At 42.1% G+C, this 17,267-nt stretch overlaps 1 protein-coding gene across 1 annotated transcript; it reads left to right on the forward strand.

Moving 5' to 3' along the window:
• The first annotated feature begins 1,888 nt into the window (after nucleotides 1-1,888).
• On the forward strand, nucleotides 1,889-16,270 carry TAGAP (T cell activation RhoGTPase activating protein). Its single transcript, XM_003933772.4, has 10 exons — nucleotides 1,889-2,035; nucleotides 2,700-2,784; nucleotides 2,873-2,926; nucleotides 3,250-3,316; nucleotides 4,636-4,802; nucleotides 5,493-5,654; nucleotides 6,166-6,275; nucleotides 8,001-8,196; nucleotides 9,101-9,215; nucleotides 10,180-16,270. The coding sequence occupies exons 1-10, from the start codon at nucleotides 1,899-1,901 to the stop codon at nucleotides 11,475-11,477; spliced, it is 2,391 nt and encodes a 796-aa protein (XP_003933821.1). The 5' UTR covers nucleotides 1,889-1,898; the 3' UTR covers nucleotides 11,478-16,270.
• Nucleotides 16,271-17,267: the final 997 nt, after the last annotated feature.

Consider the following 17,267-nt stretch of genomic DNA (forward strand, 5'->3'; position numbering starts at 1 on the left):
AGGTAGCAAAACCCCGTCTCTACTAAAAAATACAAAAATTAGCTGGGTGAGGTGTTGGGCACCTGTAATCCCAGCTGCTCTGGAGGCAGGAAAATCACTTGAACCCAGGAAGTGGAGGTTGCAGTGAGCCGAGATCACACCATTGCACTCCAGCCTAGGTGACAGTGTGAGACTGCCTCAAAAAAGAAAAGAAAAGAAAAGAAAAGAAAAAAAGAAAGAACAGTAAGCACATTAAGTTTCTTATAAAAATTTTAGAAGTCAATTTGTCAGAAAAAATAGTTTAGAAAATATATGCTGGCAATGACTATACATCACAATATACATTCTACAATATATAGAATATAGTAACATTCCATGTTGACTATTTTATAAGGAAATGTGTATATTCAGAAACTATATTTAGTACCTACTACATGCCTGGCACTAGGCTGGGCACAGCATAAATGCCCTTTTTCAATTAACAAAATCAGTGAGCTCACTTTGGAGGTTTATACAGGCAGGAGAGAGATGCTGAAAGCATGGTAGCCTCTACAGCAACGCTGGGTGAACTCTGGCACTATGGTAGCTTTAAGAGAGGGAGCACCCAGCTGGAAGCCTGAAAACCAGGATCTGTCCCTATGTCCCCACTGAGCTGCCGAATTACAAAGCAAATTCCCACCTTTCTGTGCTTCAGTTTCCCAAAGTCTGCCCCATAATCACCTCCTTTCCGTAAAATGACAATAGAATTAACAATATGGAAGAGTCTTCAAATTAAAGATGCTGAGGATAAATGAAGCCAAGTTATTTTAAAACTTTTATAGAAAAACAACACACATAGAGAAATGTGCACATACCTAGCACCACCCAGATCAAGAATGGACCATTACCAAGCCACCCCCCGGCCGCTGGAAGTCCCTGCCATCCCCTCTGGGAAACTGCTACTGTTGCTTCCAACAGCGCAGGCTACTTTTGCTGGTTTTGCGCTTTGCCTTAATGGGAGCCAGCAGGATATACACTTTCATGTGTGGCTTCTTTTCCTCAAAGTCATATTGTGAGATTCAACCATATTGCTGGATATAGTCATAGGCTGTTCATTCTCAGTGCTATATAGCATTCATCTCCTACGCGAATGGACCAACATTTATGCATCCATTCTCGTGTTGAGGCATTTGAGTGGTTTCAGGTATAACCTTTGATCTATAGAAAAGATCAGAAATTCTCTTATGCAGAGGGAGAGATCCACACATGAAATCCACCATCTCCTTCCTATTTCAAATTGGTCTGATCAAAGAAATTTTTTGTTCGTTTTCCTTCCGTGTCAGAACTACAGCTGCTCTGACTGTAAAGTGTTAATATTTTTGACCAGGAGTTACAGAAAGGAGAAACTGACAGCTGACTTGAGGGAGCTTTCCTCCTACTTCCAAAGGAAACTAACCTGGTTTGGATGGTGATCGTTCCTCAAGGGAGGGACTGTCTCGGGTTTCTTTCTGGTTCTGTAACAGTGTCCCACACCCAGGAGTGCTAATCAATGTGTGGTGCAGGTGGACAGAGCAGGTGGCACGTGGGACGGGAAATAGCATCCAAACAGGATGCAAATAAAGACACTTGAAATTATCACTTTAGAAAATAAAGTGATGTTTATGCCCAGAATAACACAATTTCTTGTTCACACATCCCACCTATGACATTAATCACAGCATTCACCTATGGGCTGAATGTCATCTTTTCCACTCCTAGTAGTTTACAGATTTTTTTTACTTTGAAATGGAAGAGAAAAAAAAAAACATAGCTGCTCTAAAAGGAATGAGGAAGTGAGAGCTCTCCAGTGTCTGGCTTGCTCCGTCCGTGTGACAGCCCATGATGTTCTTTCCGGTCTCGGTAATATTCTGAATTTCCACCTGCCCGCCCCCTCGCTTATAATGCAGAGCATGTGTAGGAAGACCAGCTCAGTCTTTCTGTCTCCCAGTGGACTAGACGGAGCAGAGTGTCATGCTGTTTCTCCCATTCTCCACAGCTCACCGGATGTAAAAGAACTCTGGCTAGAAACCCTCCAAGGGTAAGTACTATAAATTAACATGCCTGGAAATTACAAGCTGCCCAGCAAGTCACAGGTCACTCAGATCATAGGCAACAGAAGACAGCTAGACCGTGGAATGTGCTCTCACTTTATAAAGTCTCAGGACACAGAAAGCTTTGCTTCAATGTGAAGGCTGCACCTCTTTGGTGTAGGGATTCTGTAAATGTTATGTTCGTTTCATGTTTACTATTGTAGCATCCCGAGGATACGTTTTTTTTCCTTTTTGGATTAGATGAGAAAATCCATGCAAAGCACCTATTACTATAGCTGGCATACAGTGAGCACTCCCAAAAAAATGTTAATGTTAATTTAAAATGTTAATGTAACTGATATCCGGATAATCTCTTGAAATGAATGGAATAAATTAATAACAACGTTCAAAATGGTGAAGATAGTTGGCTTAAATAATTTTGAAATAATTGTGCTCAGATGCTGTTCTTAACAGCCTAAGACATCTGGTAACATAGAACTGACTTGAAATGAAAACTTGTCTACATACTAGATTTATTCCAAAGTAAAGGCAATTGAAAAAATAGAAAATAAATATATAGTTTCAAACTCTGTGCTTTGCCAAAGTGGCACTGAAAGTGGCCAACCTACTACGAGTGTCCGTCCTGACCCCTTTCCATATGATTCGTTGTAGACACAGTCAAAGTCGCATGGGAGTGAAATTCATCCCTGGGCCATCCACCCCAACGCTGATGAAGTTGAGAAGCAGCCACAATGCTGTGAGTGACCCTCTCACATTTATTCATTCACATTTCCTAGAGGCAAGAGCCAAAAGATGTTTACCTAATTTTATTTTCTCTCTTTTAGCCAAAAACACTAAATGCCAATAATATGGAGACACTAATCGAATGTCAATCAGAGGTAAGAAAGTAATTTTTAAAACTTTTTATCTGTACTGTGAGAAGGTGAAAAACTTTCTGTTTTAATTGAATATGATTTGGGTTGAATATTAATCATCGGAGTCGTAAATCAACATCATACATGTAATAAATTAAACACATTAATTAGGATCTTATATGATGACAAGCAAGACTTTAATATTGCTTCTAGACGCTAGAAAAACCATCAATGCAATCTACTGACTTAACTTTTAGTATGAATAAAACGTTGTATGTGCGTTTTATGGGGAAAGACTGGATAGGTTTCTTCAGTCACTATTTTTAACAGAAATAAATATATTTTAGGGTGATATCAAGGAACATCCCCTGCTGGCGTCATGTGAGAGTGAAGACAGTATTTGCCAGCTAATTGGTGAGTTTTGAAAACATACCGATCTTTTATGTAAGCACTAACAACCAGTGTTCTTGGTTTGCAAAACCACAGCGCTTTTACTCTACTAGGAATTTTTTTGTACGAGTGTTCTGTTAAAGACCGCAAGACATTAACCCTTAAATTGCGGGTATGCTCCAACTCACTAGAGCAGCAAGTGCTGGGAGAGCAAAGAGCCTCTCCATAGAGAATCCCCCGGTTCTGCCAAGGGTTTTTCCTGCGGTTCAATCTCCTGGCCATGTATGTTTTGGCAATTAAAGCACGCATACATTTTAAAAACGCACAATGTCTTTTCCGTTTTCTTCTTTCTCTTATGGAGAATGCATCTAAGAGCCTATGAAGCAACTGCTGCTGATCTCAAACCCCAAAGGACCCGCCATTCGCTCTCAATTTTTTTCATAACGCCTTCTATTATAATGTAACCCTGACCCAGTTCTCCTGAAACATAAAGACTGGCCACTTCTTTCTCATCAAGCTTCCACTTGCCAATCTAAAACGTACAGGAACATATGCCAATGCATTTACAAAAACATAGCCTTTATAATTAGTAAACACGGAGATGGAAGGAAAAGGACATTTTTGAGATGTAATATCCATTGCACATGCATCTTGTGGCTTGCGGAAGGACAGAATATCTTGAAAACGTTTTGCTGATAATTCCCAGTTGCCAGGTCGAGGTTCAAGCCTTCCCACAGCGATTTGTATTTGCCTCTGTCCTAAAGCAGCCACCTGGAAAACCCAGGTGACCAGTTACCTGGATGAATGAATGGGGTTAGTTCCCTCTAGTGGCTGTTTAGTGCGTGGCTGCAGACGGTTGGGGCTAGCCCTGCTAAGCGCCTTCGAAAAGATGTTGAGCAAGTCACTTCCTTGCCTTTTAAGTTTCGTTTTCCTCGCCAATTAAAGGAGGAAATTAAAATAATCTATTTCATATCAGAAATGTCCTCTATAGTTATTCCAGCCAGTAGTTTAAGATGGTTGTCTATGATCTGCACAGTTAGGTTTTGCTAATTTTCTGCAGCAAACAGCTGGAAAGGGTGAAAACAGGAAAGGTGGAGGCTTTGAGGAACCCTGGTGTTGATGTTTAGGGTCTGGTTGCCCTGGTAATAGTGCGGTTGTTTATCGGTTGGTTTTCTAGTTTAAGATTCACGCCCTTTGCTTTCTCAAGTTTTCAAAATTCTTTTTCTCCCATGGCATACTATAGACCACATTATGTGGCCAACGATACCCATTTTCTTACCTGGATCTTTCCTTATTAATCTTGTCATCTAATTTTTCTCATTGCCTTGTTTTCTTGGCTGTAGAAGTTAAGAAGAGAAAGAAGGTGCTCTCCTGGCCCTTTCTCATGAGAAGGCTCTCCCCTGCATCAGACTTTTCTGGGGCTTTGGAGACAGACTTGAAAGCACCGCTATTTGATCAGCCCTTGTCAATTATTTGTGGTGACAGTGACACACTCCCCAGACCCATCCAGGTAGGTGTGCATTTTCTCATAAACTTACTTCAGTCTTCAACTGGACATGCAAAATACTTGGGAAATCTGAATATCGTTCTCCTACTAAGTTTGTAGGAACTGATCTGCCGTACTTTCCCCCCCTTAGGCATGGTGCTTCCACATATGCATGCAGTCAGAAGAATATCTGACTGCTTCTGTTACAGAAATTAGTTGTATTTACCAATGAGCTCAGAGCGATGGCCCCTCCAATTCTCTGACTTCACAAAGTGAAGGATGCTGAAGATTTGTAGCTTCTGAAAAGCCAAAAGGGGGAGATAGAGAATTTGTGACCCCCAAATCCAATGTTCACATAGGAGTATTTTAAAGGAGAGAAGTCAAGAGTGATTTTAGAAAGTGCAAAATTCGAGTTTTCACAATTTGCCTCCTCTTAGAAAAATAGCAGGGTTGAGGAAAGCCACTGATAGCAACTGGACTGAAAGCAGAATCTGACGTTAATATTCCTGTTAAGACCGTCTTAGTGTACTAGAGAAGATAACTCACTTTTAGGGAGAGGATATTTCACGACAAGTAAAGTTGGAGACCATTGGCGTACATTATTTTAATTATTTCTGCAACCTAGGCATATATATTCATCTGTTAGTAGCAGCACAGGGTGTGTCTTCCAACCAAGAGTGACCCTTTCCTGTTCCTTATTCCGGTTTCCTTTAGGACATTCTCACTATTCTGTGCCTTAAAGGCCCTTCAACTGAAGGGATATTCAGGAGAGCAGCCAACGAGAAAGCCCGCAAGGAGCTGAAGGAAGAGCTCAACTCCGGGGGCGCAGTGGATCTGGAGAGGCTCCCTGTTCACCTCCTCGCTGTGGTCTTTAAGGTGAGTTCAACCCACTCGGCGCCAAATAACCTGCCACGGGCTCTGACATGCTCGTTCTCAGGATGCAAGAAATAAGCTCTTCTCCCCACACAGCAAGGTACACTGATATTGGATCTTAATTTTTTCATTAAGCCCTTTATTTATTTATTTAGTAAGCAACTCTGTTTCTGTGACCTCAGATTCAAACAGAAAGTGAAGCCTTCTGCTCTCCCAAAACGTCACCAAGTAAGGGCGATGTGCTTGTCCCGTGGCAGAATCCATACGCCAAAATCCAGTGGCCCCTCAGCACACACCCACCTGGGGATGGTCCCTCTGACTCTGCTTGATGTTAGAAAGTTGCAGAGAGGCCAGGGGAGTTGGAGAGAGGGTCCCCGGGATTAATCAAATGCAGGAAGGAAGGGGCACAATCTGTGATAGGCTAAGCATACAGCACCCTGTGATGGAACAAAAACCAGGTGCAAATGAGGAGACGGGACATCGTACAGTACCAACATGCTGCTCTCCTCCCCAGGACTTCCTCAGAAGGATCCCCCGGAAGCTACTTTCAAGCGATCTCTTTGAGGAGTGGATGGGCGCTTTGGACACGCAGGACGAGGAGGACAGAATCGAGGCCCTGAAAGAGTAAGTCATCGAAGTCACCAGGGACTGCCAGGTCTTCATCGCCTCCGTCTTTTGATTCTTTACGCAACTCTCTAAATGCTTCCTGATCCCTGTTTCATGAGAATTGCGATGTTTAGGGAATCCGAGTGGAATTGCTCATCCACTCCCAGAATAAAAACCAGGGGGTGCTCTGGACTTTTGAATTTTAATTTTAGCCAAATGAAAGGAAATATTTCTTCAAAAAGTAGAAAGTGAACTTCAGTACTCACAAATCCCAAGAGGTAGGGAAGTCTGAAAATGTAAGATGTTCAAAAAGGCATGAGATCAAATCAGACCCGAAACTTTAACAGAGGCCAATCGGCAAAGTGTAGGAATTTGGGGTTATCTTTAAGCTACATTTACCGGTGTCATGCAAGCCAAGAGTTCTCCCGTAAAACATCCCTTAGGATGCAGCCAGGCAATCTGGGGTGAGGGTGGGGGGATTGTTTTGTTCATAAAATTTCATAGCATATTTTATCTTCTTACAATAACACAAAATGAAAAAACTATATAAGAACAAATTCCAGTGAGAGTAAAAATAATAACATACGCAGTGGAAAGTGTGATCTGTGAGTGACTAGAGATTTCTAAAACCCCAGCTTTGAAATGTCAGCACAGTTGTCACATTCTATGAAAGTCTATCTATATGTTATAATTGTTTAGAACGGAAGACATTAGAATGTCTGTCCCAAAAATGAAAATCCTAAGGGTATCACAATGAGTTTCTACCTAGACATAAGGCATTTTGATAACAATTCCTTCTTCTGAGAAATGAAAATGATCACCATTTCATTTTTTGAGAAAGTGAGACATTAAGAAGTCTAATTTCTTATCATGAGAAACAATGTTGTGATTTAAGTGCCGCCTTCTTATGAACAGGCCCTTAGAAACTGATTTGGTCTTCATAAAGATTTCTCAGAATGTTGTAAAAATGTGTCATCTTTGTTTGGTGATTATAGGTTTGTTTTTTTGTTTGTTTGTTTCTTTTTAAGGCAAGAAAACCAGTCTAGCAGTGTTAGAAATAAATTCTACATGGCTACATGATTACTCAACAAAACTATTTTCCTTTTTTTTTTTTTTTTTTTTTTTTTTTTTGAGACGGAGTTTCGCTCTTGTTACCCAGGCTGGAGTGCAATGGCGCGATCTCGGCTCGCCGCAACCTCCGCCTCCTGGATTCAGGCAATTCTCCTGCCTCAGCCTCCTGAGTAGCTGGGATTACAGGCATGCACCACCATGCCCAGCTAATTTTTTGTATTTTTAGTAGAGACGGGGTTTCGCCATGTTGACCAGGATGGTCTCGATCACTTGACCTCGTGATCCACCCGCCTCGGCCTCCCAAAGTGCTGGGATTACAGGCTTGAGCCACCGCGCCCGAACAACAAAACTATTTTCTAAATGTAAAGGCAAATGATGGTGTTTAATGCAGACTGGCTTCACCATGTAAGCTCTGCATCAATAATAAAGGGCTGTGTTGTTGGTGGCCCGTTTATAAAGGCCAGTTTCTCAGCTCTTTGAGACCTGTGGTTAACCAGCCTCACTCTGTGTCAGTTGGCAATGGAAGTATCTGAATGAGCATTTCACAATATTACTTGTGAAAATGCGCCTTCCTCATTTTAAAGGAAGTCTGGTTTTGGCAGAAACTTTCAGTTTGCCACACTGAAGACCATTCGCCTTTTTGAAAACTAACATCCCTTGACTTTATTCCAGGGTTGCTGATAAGCTCCCCCGGCCCAACCTCCTGCTGCTCAAGCACTTGGTCTACGTGCTGCACCTCATAAGCAAGAACTCTGAGGTCACCAGGATGGACTCCAGCAATCTGGCCATCTGCATTGGACCCAACATGCTCACCCTGGAGAATGACCAGAGTCTGTCATTTGAAGCCCAGAAGGACCTGAACAACAAGGTTTGTCCTGCTCACTGATCAGAAATCTCCAACTTATGATCTCACCGTCTGTTTGCAAAAGCCAAGGCTTCTGAATTTCTCCACCTGACTCAGCATCACAGTGAAAACATAAAATGCAAAATGCTTTTGTCATAGCTCCACTCTCTCAGACGCATTACCTAATGAAACTGAATAAATCTATGTCTTCCGTCATCTGTGAGACAGATGAGTACTGCAAGTGTTTACCTCTGTATCACCCGATGTAGAAAATGTAGAAAAGCCCTTTTGTTTTTGTGTTTTGTACACTATAGTCTATCAGTTTATCGATTTGGGAAACCACTTACTTAAATGAGACTTTTATTAATAATTTAAAACAATTTTTTTTAAAGTTCTTAAATTTAAAATGCATGTCTCCAACACCAAGTAGTATCTAACTTTAATGTATATGATTATTGACATGGTAGCTCATGCCTGTAATCCCAGCACTTTGGTAGGCTGAGGCAGACGAATTGCCTGAGCTCAGGAGCTCGAGACCAGCCTGGGCAACATGACAAAACCCTGTCTCCACTAAAAATACAAAAAATTAGCCAGGCGTGGTGACACATGCCCGTAGTCCCAGCTACTTGAAAGGCTGAGGCAGGAGAATCACTTGAGCCCGGGAGGCAGAGGTTTCAGTGAGTCAAGATTGTGCCACTGCACTCCAGCCTGGCAGTAGAGGAAGAGCGTGTCTCAAAAAAAAAAAAAAAAAGTATATGACTGTTACCAAATTTCTGTATGCCCTTTTCAGACACATAAAGATCTTGAATTCTCATTTTGGCACCTGACCCCACTGTGTCTCCATTCTTCCTCACCTCTCTAAAAAGAAAAAAAAAAAGTAAAGAAAAAAAAGCCTTCAAGCTGACAAACTGCTTACTTTTCCTCCCAGGTGAAGACATTGGTGGAATTCCTCATCGATAACTGTTTTGAAATATTCGGGGAGAACATTCCAGTGCATTCCAGTATCACTTCTGATGACTCCCTGGAACACACCGATAGCTCAGGTATGAAATGTGCTATCATTTGATTGCAATTGTAGGGGAAAGTTTGTGCCAGTCTGTCACACGTAAAGCATCTCTGGTATTGGAGGCAGAAGTTACCTTCACAAATCACCAAGTCAGACGAGACTCTAGTCCGTTAGGAAGTCGTTAAACACGAAAACCCTGCTCCAGGCTTGTCCTGCGCACATCCTCAGACCACACTGTCCCACTTCCTAGGGTATAGTTCACTGCTAATTTCCTGACACTACCTTTAGCTCTAGAGTTGGGGTGAGAAACTTTTGTTTCCACTTCATGGGCTCTGACTCCATTACAATGGAAATGTGTCCAGGAGCAGTTTTAAAAATTAAGATCAATAAATTTTTCATGAAATGCTGTTCTCTCTTATTCTTTCTCCCTCTCTCTCTCTCCCCCTTGCCTGCCTTCCTCCCTCTTTTACTCATTTCCTTTCCCTATTTTTCTTCTGATCCCAAAATAAATTCAGAAAGAAAAAACCTTTCATGTGGTATATTTCTTGTCATAGAAGCCTCTAAATAGTTCCGCTAATAAATCAACTGATGCCGTGATTAGTATGAGCAGGGCAAACTGTAAGCAAAGTTCACTTCTGAAAGAGCCTGAACGGATGGGAACGATGGCGCACACGTGTAATCCCAGCAGTTTGGGAGGCCAAGGCAGGTGGATCACCTGAGGTTGGCAGTTCAAAACCAGCCTGGCCAACATGGTAAAACCTGATGTCTACTTAAAATAGAAAAAATAGTTGGGCATGGTGGCAGGTGCCTGTAATCCCAACTACTCAGGAGGCTGAGGCAGGAGAATCACTTGAACCCAGGAGGCGGAGGTTGCAGTGAGGCAAGATCACATCACCGTACTCTAGCCTGGGTGACAAAGCAAGACTTCGTCTCAAAATATATATATAAATACAAATAATTATACCTGAGCAAATGTTCAACTGCTCCCTGACTTCCCGCAGATGTGTCGACCCTGCAGAATGACTCAGCCTACGACAGCAATGATCCCGATGTGGAATCCAACAGCAGCAATGGCATCAGCTCTCCCAGCCGGCAGCCCCAGGTGCCCATGGCCACAGCTGCTGGCTCCGACAGCAGGGCCCCACAGGAAGCCGGAGAGGTCAGCCCAGAGCCCATCGTGAGCACCATCGCCAGGCTGAAAAGCTCCCTTGCACAGCCCGACAGGAGGTACTCAGAGCCCAGCACGCTGTCCTCCCAGGAGTGCCTCGAGAGCCAGGTGACAAACCAAACACTGACAAAGAGTGAAGGGGACTTCCCCGTGCCTCAGGCAGGCTCTCGTTTGGAAGGTGAGGAGGTTGAAGACCCATTTCCAGAGGAGGTCTTCCCTGCAGTGCAAGGCAAAACCAAGAGGCCGGTGGACCTGAAGATCAAGAACTTGACCCCGGGGTCGGTGCTCCCACGGGCACTGGTTCCCAAAGCCTTCTCCAGCAGCGAGCTGGACGCGTCCTCTGAAAGCTCCCCTGTGGCTTCTCCTTCCAGTTCCAAAAGAAATTTCTTCAGCAGACATCAGTCTTTCACCACAAAGACAGAAAAAGGCAAGCCCAGCAGAGAAATTAAAAAGCACTCCATGTCTTTCTCCTTTGCCTCTCACAAAAAAGTGCTGACCAAAACCTCCAGCACCGGGTCTGCGAAATCGCAAGACTTTACAAGGGACCACATGCCAAAGGGTGTTCGAAAGGAAAGCCAGCTTGCCGGCCGAATCGTGCAGGAAAATGGGTCTGAAACCCACAACCAAACAGCCCTCAGCTTCTGCATGAGACCCCATGCCCTCTCGGTGGATGACGTGTTCCAAGGAGCTGACTGGGAGAGGCCTGGATGCCCACCCTCTTATGAAGAGGCCATGCAGGGCCCAGTGGCCAGACTCGCATCCTACGGGAGCCAGACCGTGGGAAGCATGACGGTGGGGGGCATGAGGGCGAGGATGCTGGTGGGGGACTGCCTCCTACCCCCTCTTCCACCTGCTCACCACACAGGGCACTCAAGACATAGGGACAGCAAAGAGCCACCGCCTGGCCACGGACTCTCTCCCCTGCCTGAGCAATGGACACAGAGCGGAACTGTCCATGCTTCTGTGGACTCTCGGGGGCACGTGGCTGGCCCAGGGAGACCTGAGCTCCTCCGGCTGAGGACCGTCTCTGAGTCCATGCAGAGGAGTAAGCAGGACTGTCTGGTGCGACGATGTAGCCAGCCAGTCTTTGAGGCTGACCAATTCCAATACGCTAAAGAATCGTACATTTAGGAGGGGGGCCATACGCCATGCCATAGCTCGTGTTATCTGTAAATATGAGACTTGTAAAGAACTGCCTTTAGATTCTGTTCTTCAAAGGTCTTGAATAAGCTCCTTTAGAAGGTTGTGCAAAGCCCTCCTCCATGAGGATAGCTACACCATGGCCATGGCGCATCAGATAGTCTGTGTGTACCTGGATTTGTGCAATATGTAACAAATGTATAAAATTATTATAGATAAGGCGTTAGGTGCAAAGAATGTCTACTTAATCCCTGCACCCGTGTGCAGTCTTCCAGTGAAGTACATTGCTGTTCCTTGCTTCCTGAGGCACTTTTCTCTTGGTTAGTGTTTAAAAATCATCTTTGCTTTTTTAATGGGGCCGCAAATGTCACCCCAATTTTCACATTTTCCACAAACTCCATTTAGGGAGAAATGTTTAAATCTCTGATATAAGTTTACGCTATATCAGAGTCAACTGTACATTACTATATATAAGCAGCCTTGCAATAACTAATCACCATCGTAGAAGACAGAAACAGACTGCAAGGAACAGAGTTGAGTGTCTGGAGTCATCAAAGGCATTAAAAACTCCAGTAAAAGCAGAGGCCATAGCAAAAATCATGAAAAACACTTCAACATGTCCATCCAATCATCCAATTAAATTTGAGTAAATTAGTGAAAATGTCTTATGTCAATATTAGCACTTTGAGTTTCTTTGTAGTTCATAATATCTTATCCATTAGCGTGGAGGTAAATCATTTTATATGCGTTGGGGGTCATACATAAAACTTCAATGTAATTTCACTACAATAAATTGCCTTCCTTATTTGAAAGTAAAAATGTTCAGTTTTTGTTGACATGCTACCTCCTTTCCCCCAATTAATAGAAATCCACCAAGAAAATCATTCACATATTGGTTCACTCAACAAGCATTTATTGAATATATATTCACTATTTGAGACTAATAGCAAGACTGAGGATCTAGTTTAGGAAGAAAGACTCCCTGTTCTCCAGAATTTGCAAAACCACAGAAAGTACCAATTTTAAGCCATTTTTTTCCAGCAAGCAGTCATTCTGCCAAAAAAATTCAGTACACAAATACAGAATAATATAACAATTCTCATTTCTAGTGAATTAAACTTTCCAGTTTTTCATCTCATTTTTAAGATGCTCAGTTTGCTTAATTATTAGCAAACATAATGGTAAAATGTTTGTAATGGATTAGAACATTGCTGCTAAATTATTAAGATTTTACACAGTATCTTAGATACTGGACTTCAATTTTCCTCATTTTATCAAATTTTTAAAATAAAATATCATGCACACTTTTGATTTGTTATAGAAATATTTTGTGTTGGGTAGCTGCCAGATGGTGAAAACCTAGTCTTTTCAGAGACGATTTCTCAATAATGTTATGTGAAGTTAATAATGTTATAAAATAGACTGCTCAAGACAGCACACCCAGGACTAATATTAAAAATACTTTATTGATGGGCCAGGTGTGGTGGCTCATTCCTGTAATCCCAGCACCTTGGGAGGCCGAGGCAGCCAGATCGCCTGAGGTCGGGGGTTCGAGATCAGCCTGGCCAACATAGTGAAACCCCGTCTCTACTAAAAATACAAAACTTAGCCAGGTGTGGTGGTGGATGCCTGTAATCCCAGCTACTTGAGAGGCTGAGGCAGGAGATTCACTTGATTCCAGGAGGCACAGGTTGCAGTGAGCGGAGATCATGCTACTGTACTCCAGCTTGGGTGACAGAGTGAGACTCGGTCTCAAAAAATTAAAATAACAAATAAAAAAATTAAAATACTTTATTAAGCACCAATAATAGATAAATTTCATGGGGCAGAGCCTACCTGACAGCTAACTCAGGAAAAGCAGCCCTTTTGCCGAGTGGGTCACTAAGAGCAATAGTTACAATTTCAGCATCTACCACATGCCAGCCACATGCTAAGTATTTCAGCAGTAAGAAAATAATCCTCTGCCTCTAATACTAGCCACTTCTTACTAAGAATCAGAGAATTCCCATCAGTAGACCACTAAGACTACAAACCAGGAAGCTGCTAATGTATTCCCACTTTACCACTCACCTGACCTCCGTGTGACCCTACTCAGGTTCCTTACTGAGTTTTCTACTCAGGTAGAAAACCCTACCCAAATTTCCTTATTTTAAAAAAGTGGAATGAAACTGGAAGTCCTCTACACATCTTTTGCTCACGAATGTCTAGGAGCTCCCTGCCCAAGCCAATGCTGTTGTTAGTCTTTGAACAGTTGGTGCAGACACTAACAGTTGACTATTTCAAATACTGCACAGTGTGGTAGCCCCACTCCTGTCTACCGAGTCCAGCGACCTTTCAAATAGGTTTTCCCATCTGGCTCCCATGTATATTCGTTTTTGAGAGCTGCTGTAAAAAGTACCATAGACTGGGCGGCTCAGACCACAGAAATGTATGTCTCACAGTTCTGAAATCCAGAAGCCCAAGATCAAAGTTTCAGCAGGATGAGTTCCTTCTGGGGCTGTGACGGAGCATGGTTCCACGGCACTTCCTTAGCATAGACGGCCTCCTCCTCCCTGTGTCTCTCCACATCATCTTCCCTCTACATGAGTCTGTCTACAAATTTCCCCGTCTTCTAAGGACACCAGTTATACTGGATTAGGGCCCATCCTAACACCCTCATTTTACCTCTTTAAAGGCCCTATCTCCCAATATAGACACATTCTGAGATATTGGGGACTCGGATCTCAACATATGAATTTGGACGGAGCAAGATACAATTCAACCCGTAGCACCAAGTTTTTCAAGATGGTACTTAATGATACCTTGAATATGCCGATGATTTTAATATTTCACCACAACCAGAGAGCTAGGGCTTCTAGTGAGATTCGGATAACATTAAAATGGTGCTTTGGTCAAGGACCCAGGAACACCAGAGTTCTGTCCTCCATAGGCTTCCTAAGGACCCACACTAATGACTAATGGGACAATCACAGATGCACCTGACACCCCCGTGCAAAGTGTATAGTAAAACCAGGCTGGAAGTCAGGGCCTAACTAGGAGCTTAAACTTAAATTCAGGTCTGAGTCCCTGGGAGATGCTCTCTTCTCTGGTAAAGAGAGGGAGAGGTGGATGACCCATGATACACGGATTATCTGCGATGACACACTGTGTCCCCCATCCACACACCAGCACTACTGAGGACTGAAAGAAATTAAAACTTGATCTAGAAATGTTGACTTGTGGAAGTTAACCAAAGTTAGGTGCTTTTGTGGGAGCTTAGCAAAACTAAAACCACACCAGAACTTAAACACAACAAACGCAACACCTGTGCTAGACTGGGGACCTTTGGAAGCGGAAGTAGCAGCTATGCTTTGTAGCACTAATAAAACAAGCAACAGCTAATCCCCACAGTGCATCCCATGGCCATAGATAGAATGTGCAAAGAGCTACAAACACTGTTTGTCCTTAGGTTTTTTCTAAATTAAAAGAATACATTGATAGATAAATTCTTCTGATTGCGATCTCACTGGAAGAATCGCCAGTACATGCTTCCTTCCTGAAAGGTCCGACAGAAACTCACATCAGATGGGATATCACATGTTTTGAGTTTCTTTTTTAATTAAATTACGTAATCTTAAAGCTTCCTCTGCAAAACAAGAATTACTGAGGAATCAGAGGTATAAATATTTTGCTAGAATTGGGAGTGAATCACTTTTTAGCAATATTTTAAATGTGGACTGAACTTCTGCATTGTTCACTCCAGAGTAAAAATTAAATGTAAATGAGAAAAAAAACGAATGAGATGAAGTGCTTCCTCCTGTGACTGTAAGCTACGAAAAGGGGGGCATTGTGAGACAAGCAAACTTGCAAAATGCAAAATCGCCAGAAACAGGAAACACAGAATGTTAACATCTCTGTGGAAAGAGAAAGACGCATTGACACAGAAAGAATATACGGCCCAAATTCACAGAACCTGAGTCTGTGAATACCCCAAAATCTGCTCCCATGCACAGGGCACTAACCCTGTCTGAGCTCCAGTGTCTCCATCTATCAGATGAGGGTAACGATAACCTGCATCAGTTATGGAACACATGTAACGAAAACCCAGACAATAGAGGCTTAAATGAGGAGGTTCGTGCGCTCTATGAAAAGAAGAACAGACTGGCAGTCCAGGGCTGGGATGAAGGCACATGACCTCCTCCAGCCCCAGGTTCCTTCACACTCAGAGCCAGTTTCATGGGCCTGTGGCCTGTGGACCCAATGCTGGAGTAATTCTCTGCCTTTGGCATTTTTAGAGTGTTAATAATTGCTGAATAGGAGGCCTGCATTTCACTTTGCACTGGGCCCTGCAAATTACCTAACCCAGCCTTGTTCACAACTTTCTAGTCTACCATCCTTTCTGGAAACATAATCCTCTTCCCCCAGCCTTTCCCTCCAGATCCCAAGCAGGAACTTTCTGCTGAATAACCTCTGCCTCCATCCAGAGACCAGAACTTAGTACATGCCTACTCTTATCAGCAGAGGAACCTAAAAATACAGTTTTTATAGCAAATTGCCTCTTCCAGCAAAATCAGTAGGAAAGAAGGAGCAGGTGGATACTGTGTAAGGCCTTGACACAAAAATCAAATAAAAGAGATCATAGGTATACATCCAAATTTAGTTGCCATAATGATTTAAAAGGCAGGTTAAAGTAGACTATTTACTGAGTATAATGAGACTATTGAAAATATTCCATATGATTAGGAATAATAAAAAGATAAAGCAGATAATAACCTCAGGAGTATTTCAATTATTTGTTTGCTCATTGTGAGAATTTTATAATTATACAGCAGTAGTTTTAAGTAAAATAAATTACTTATACATATATATACATTTATATGTAATAAAACAGAAATCAATGAACATAATTTTTTAAAATATATGTCTATCTCAGACCAAAAGGCAGTATCAGACTTCATAAGGAAACACTAGAAGCTCCCTTGAAGTCAGAAAAAAGTCTGGTTGGCACCACTTCCTTTTATTATCTAACACACTCTGGAGCTACTGTCTAAAGCAACCAAACAAGAGAAAGAAATCAGAAAAACAAAAATTGTAAGAGAGGAGGTAGGGCTATGACTGTTTACAAATGATATATAACTGGATATCTGGAAAATTCACGAGAATCAATTAAAAACAAAAATTACTAGAAATAAAACACATTCGGCAAGCAAGGTGTAAAATAAATATATAAAAATCAAAAGCCTCTGTGCATACTAACAACAGCTGGAAAATGTAATGAAAGAAAAGGCCCCATGTACATTCGCAACAAATAGGAATAAAGTTAGCAAAACCAGTCTTTAATAAGATAGAAATCAATGAATAGGATTTTTTAAAATATGTTTATCTCAGATCAAAAGGCAATATCAGACTTAATAAGGAAACAAAATGTTCCTGCAGGATGAAGTAGAGTTGAAGAAATAGAAGCACTTACTATATCTTTGGAGAGTAACATAAAAATCACAAAATACGTCAAGCGGTCCTAAGTTAATTGTTAAACTTAAGGTGATCTCAATTAAAAAAAAAAAAAAAAAACAGGAAGGCTGTTTCTAATTTTGTTGTTGTTGTTTTGGTTGCTCACCAGAACTAAAGAAACTGAATCCACGAATCATATTTTAAAAATCAATAAGCCCTAATAGGACAAAGGACTCTAGAAAAGAGGAGCAATGATGGAAAACTAGAAACCAGCCCTTCTAGATTTTAAGCCACACTCCACACTTTTGGGAACTGGAGCTTGAGTAGACAGAGGACCTATAGAACAGAATG

This window comes from Saimiri boliviensis, chromosome 4, assembly GCF_048565385.1.
Source record: "Saimiri boliviensis isolate mSaiBol1 chromosome 4, mSaiBol1.pri, whole genome shotgun sequence".
Classification (NCBI taxonomy): Eukaryota; Metazoa; Chordata; class Mammalia; order Primates; family Cebidae; genus Saimiri; species Saimiri boliviensis.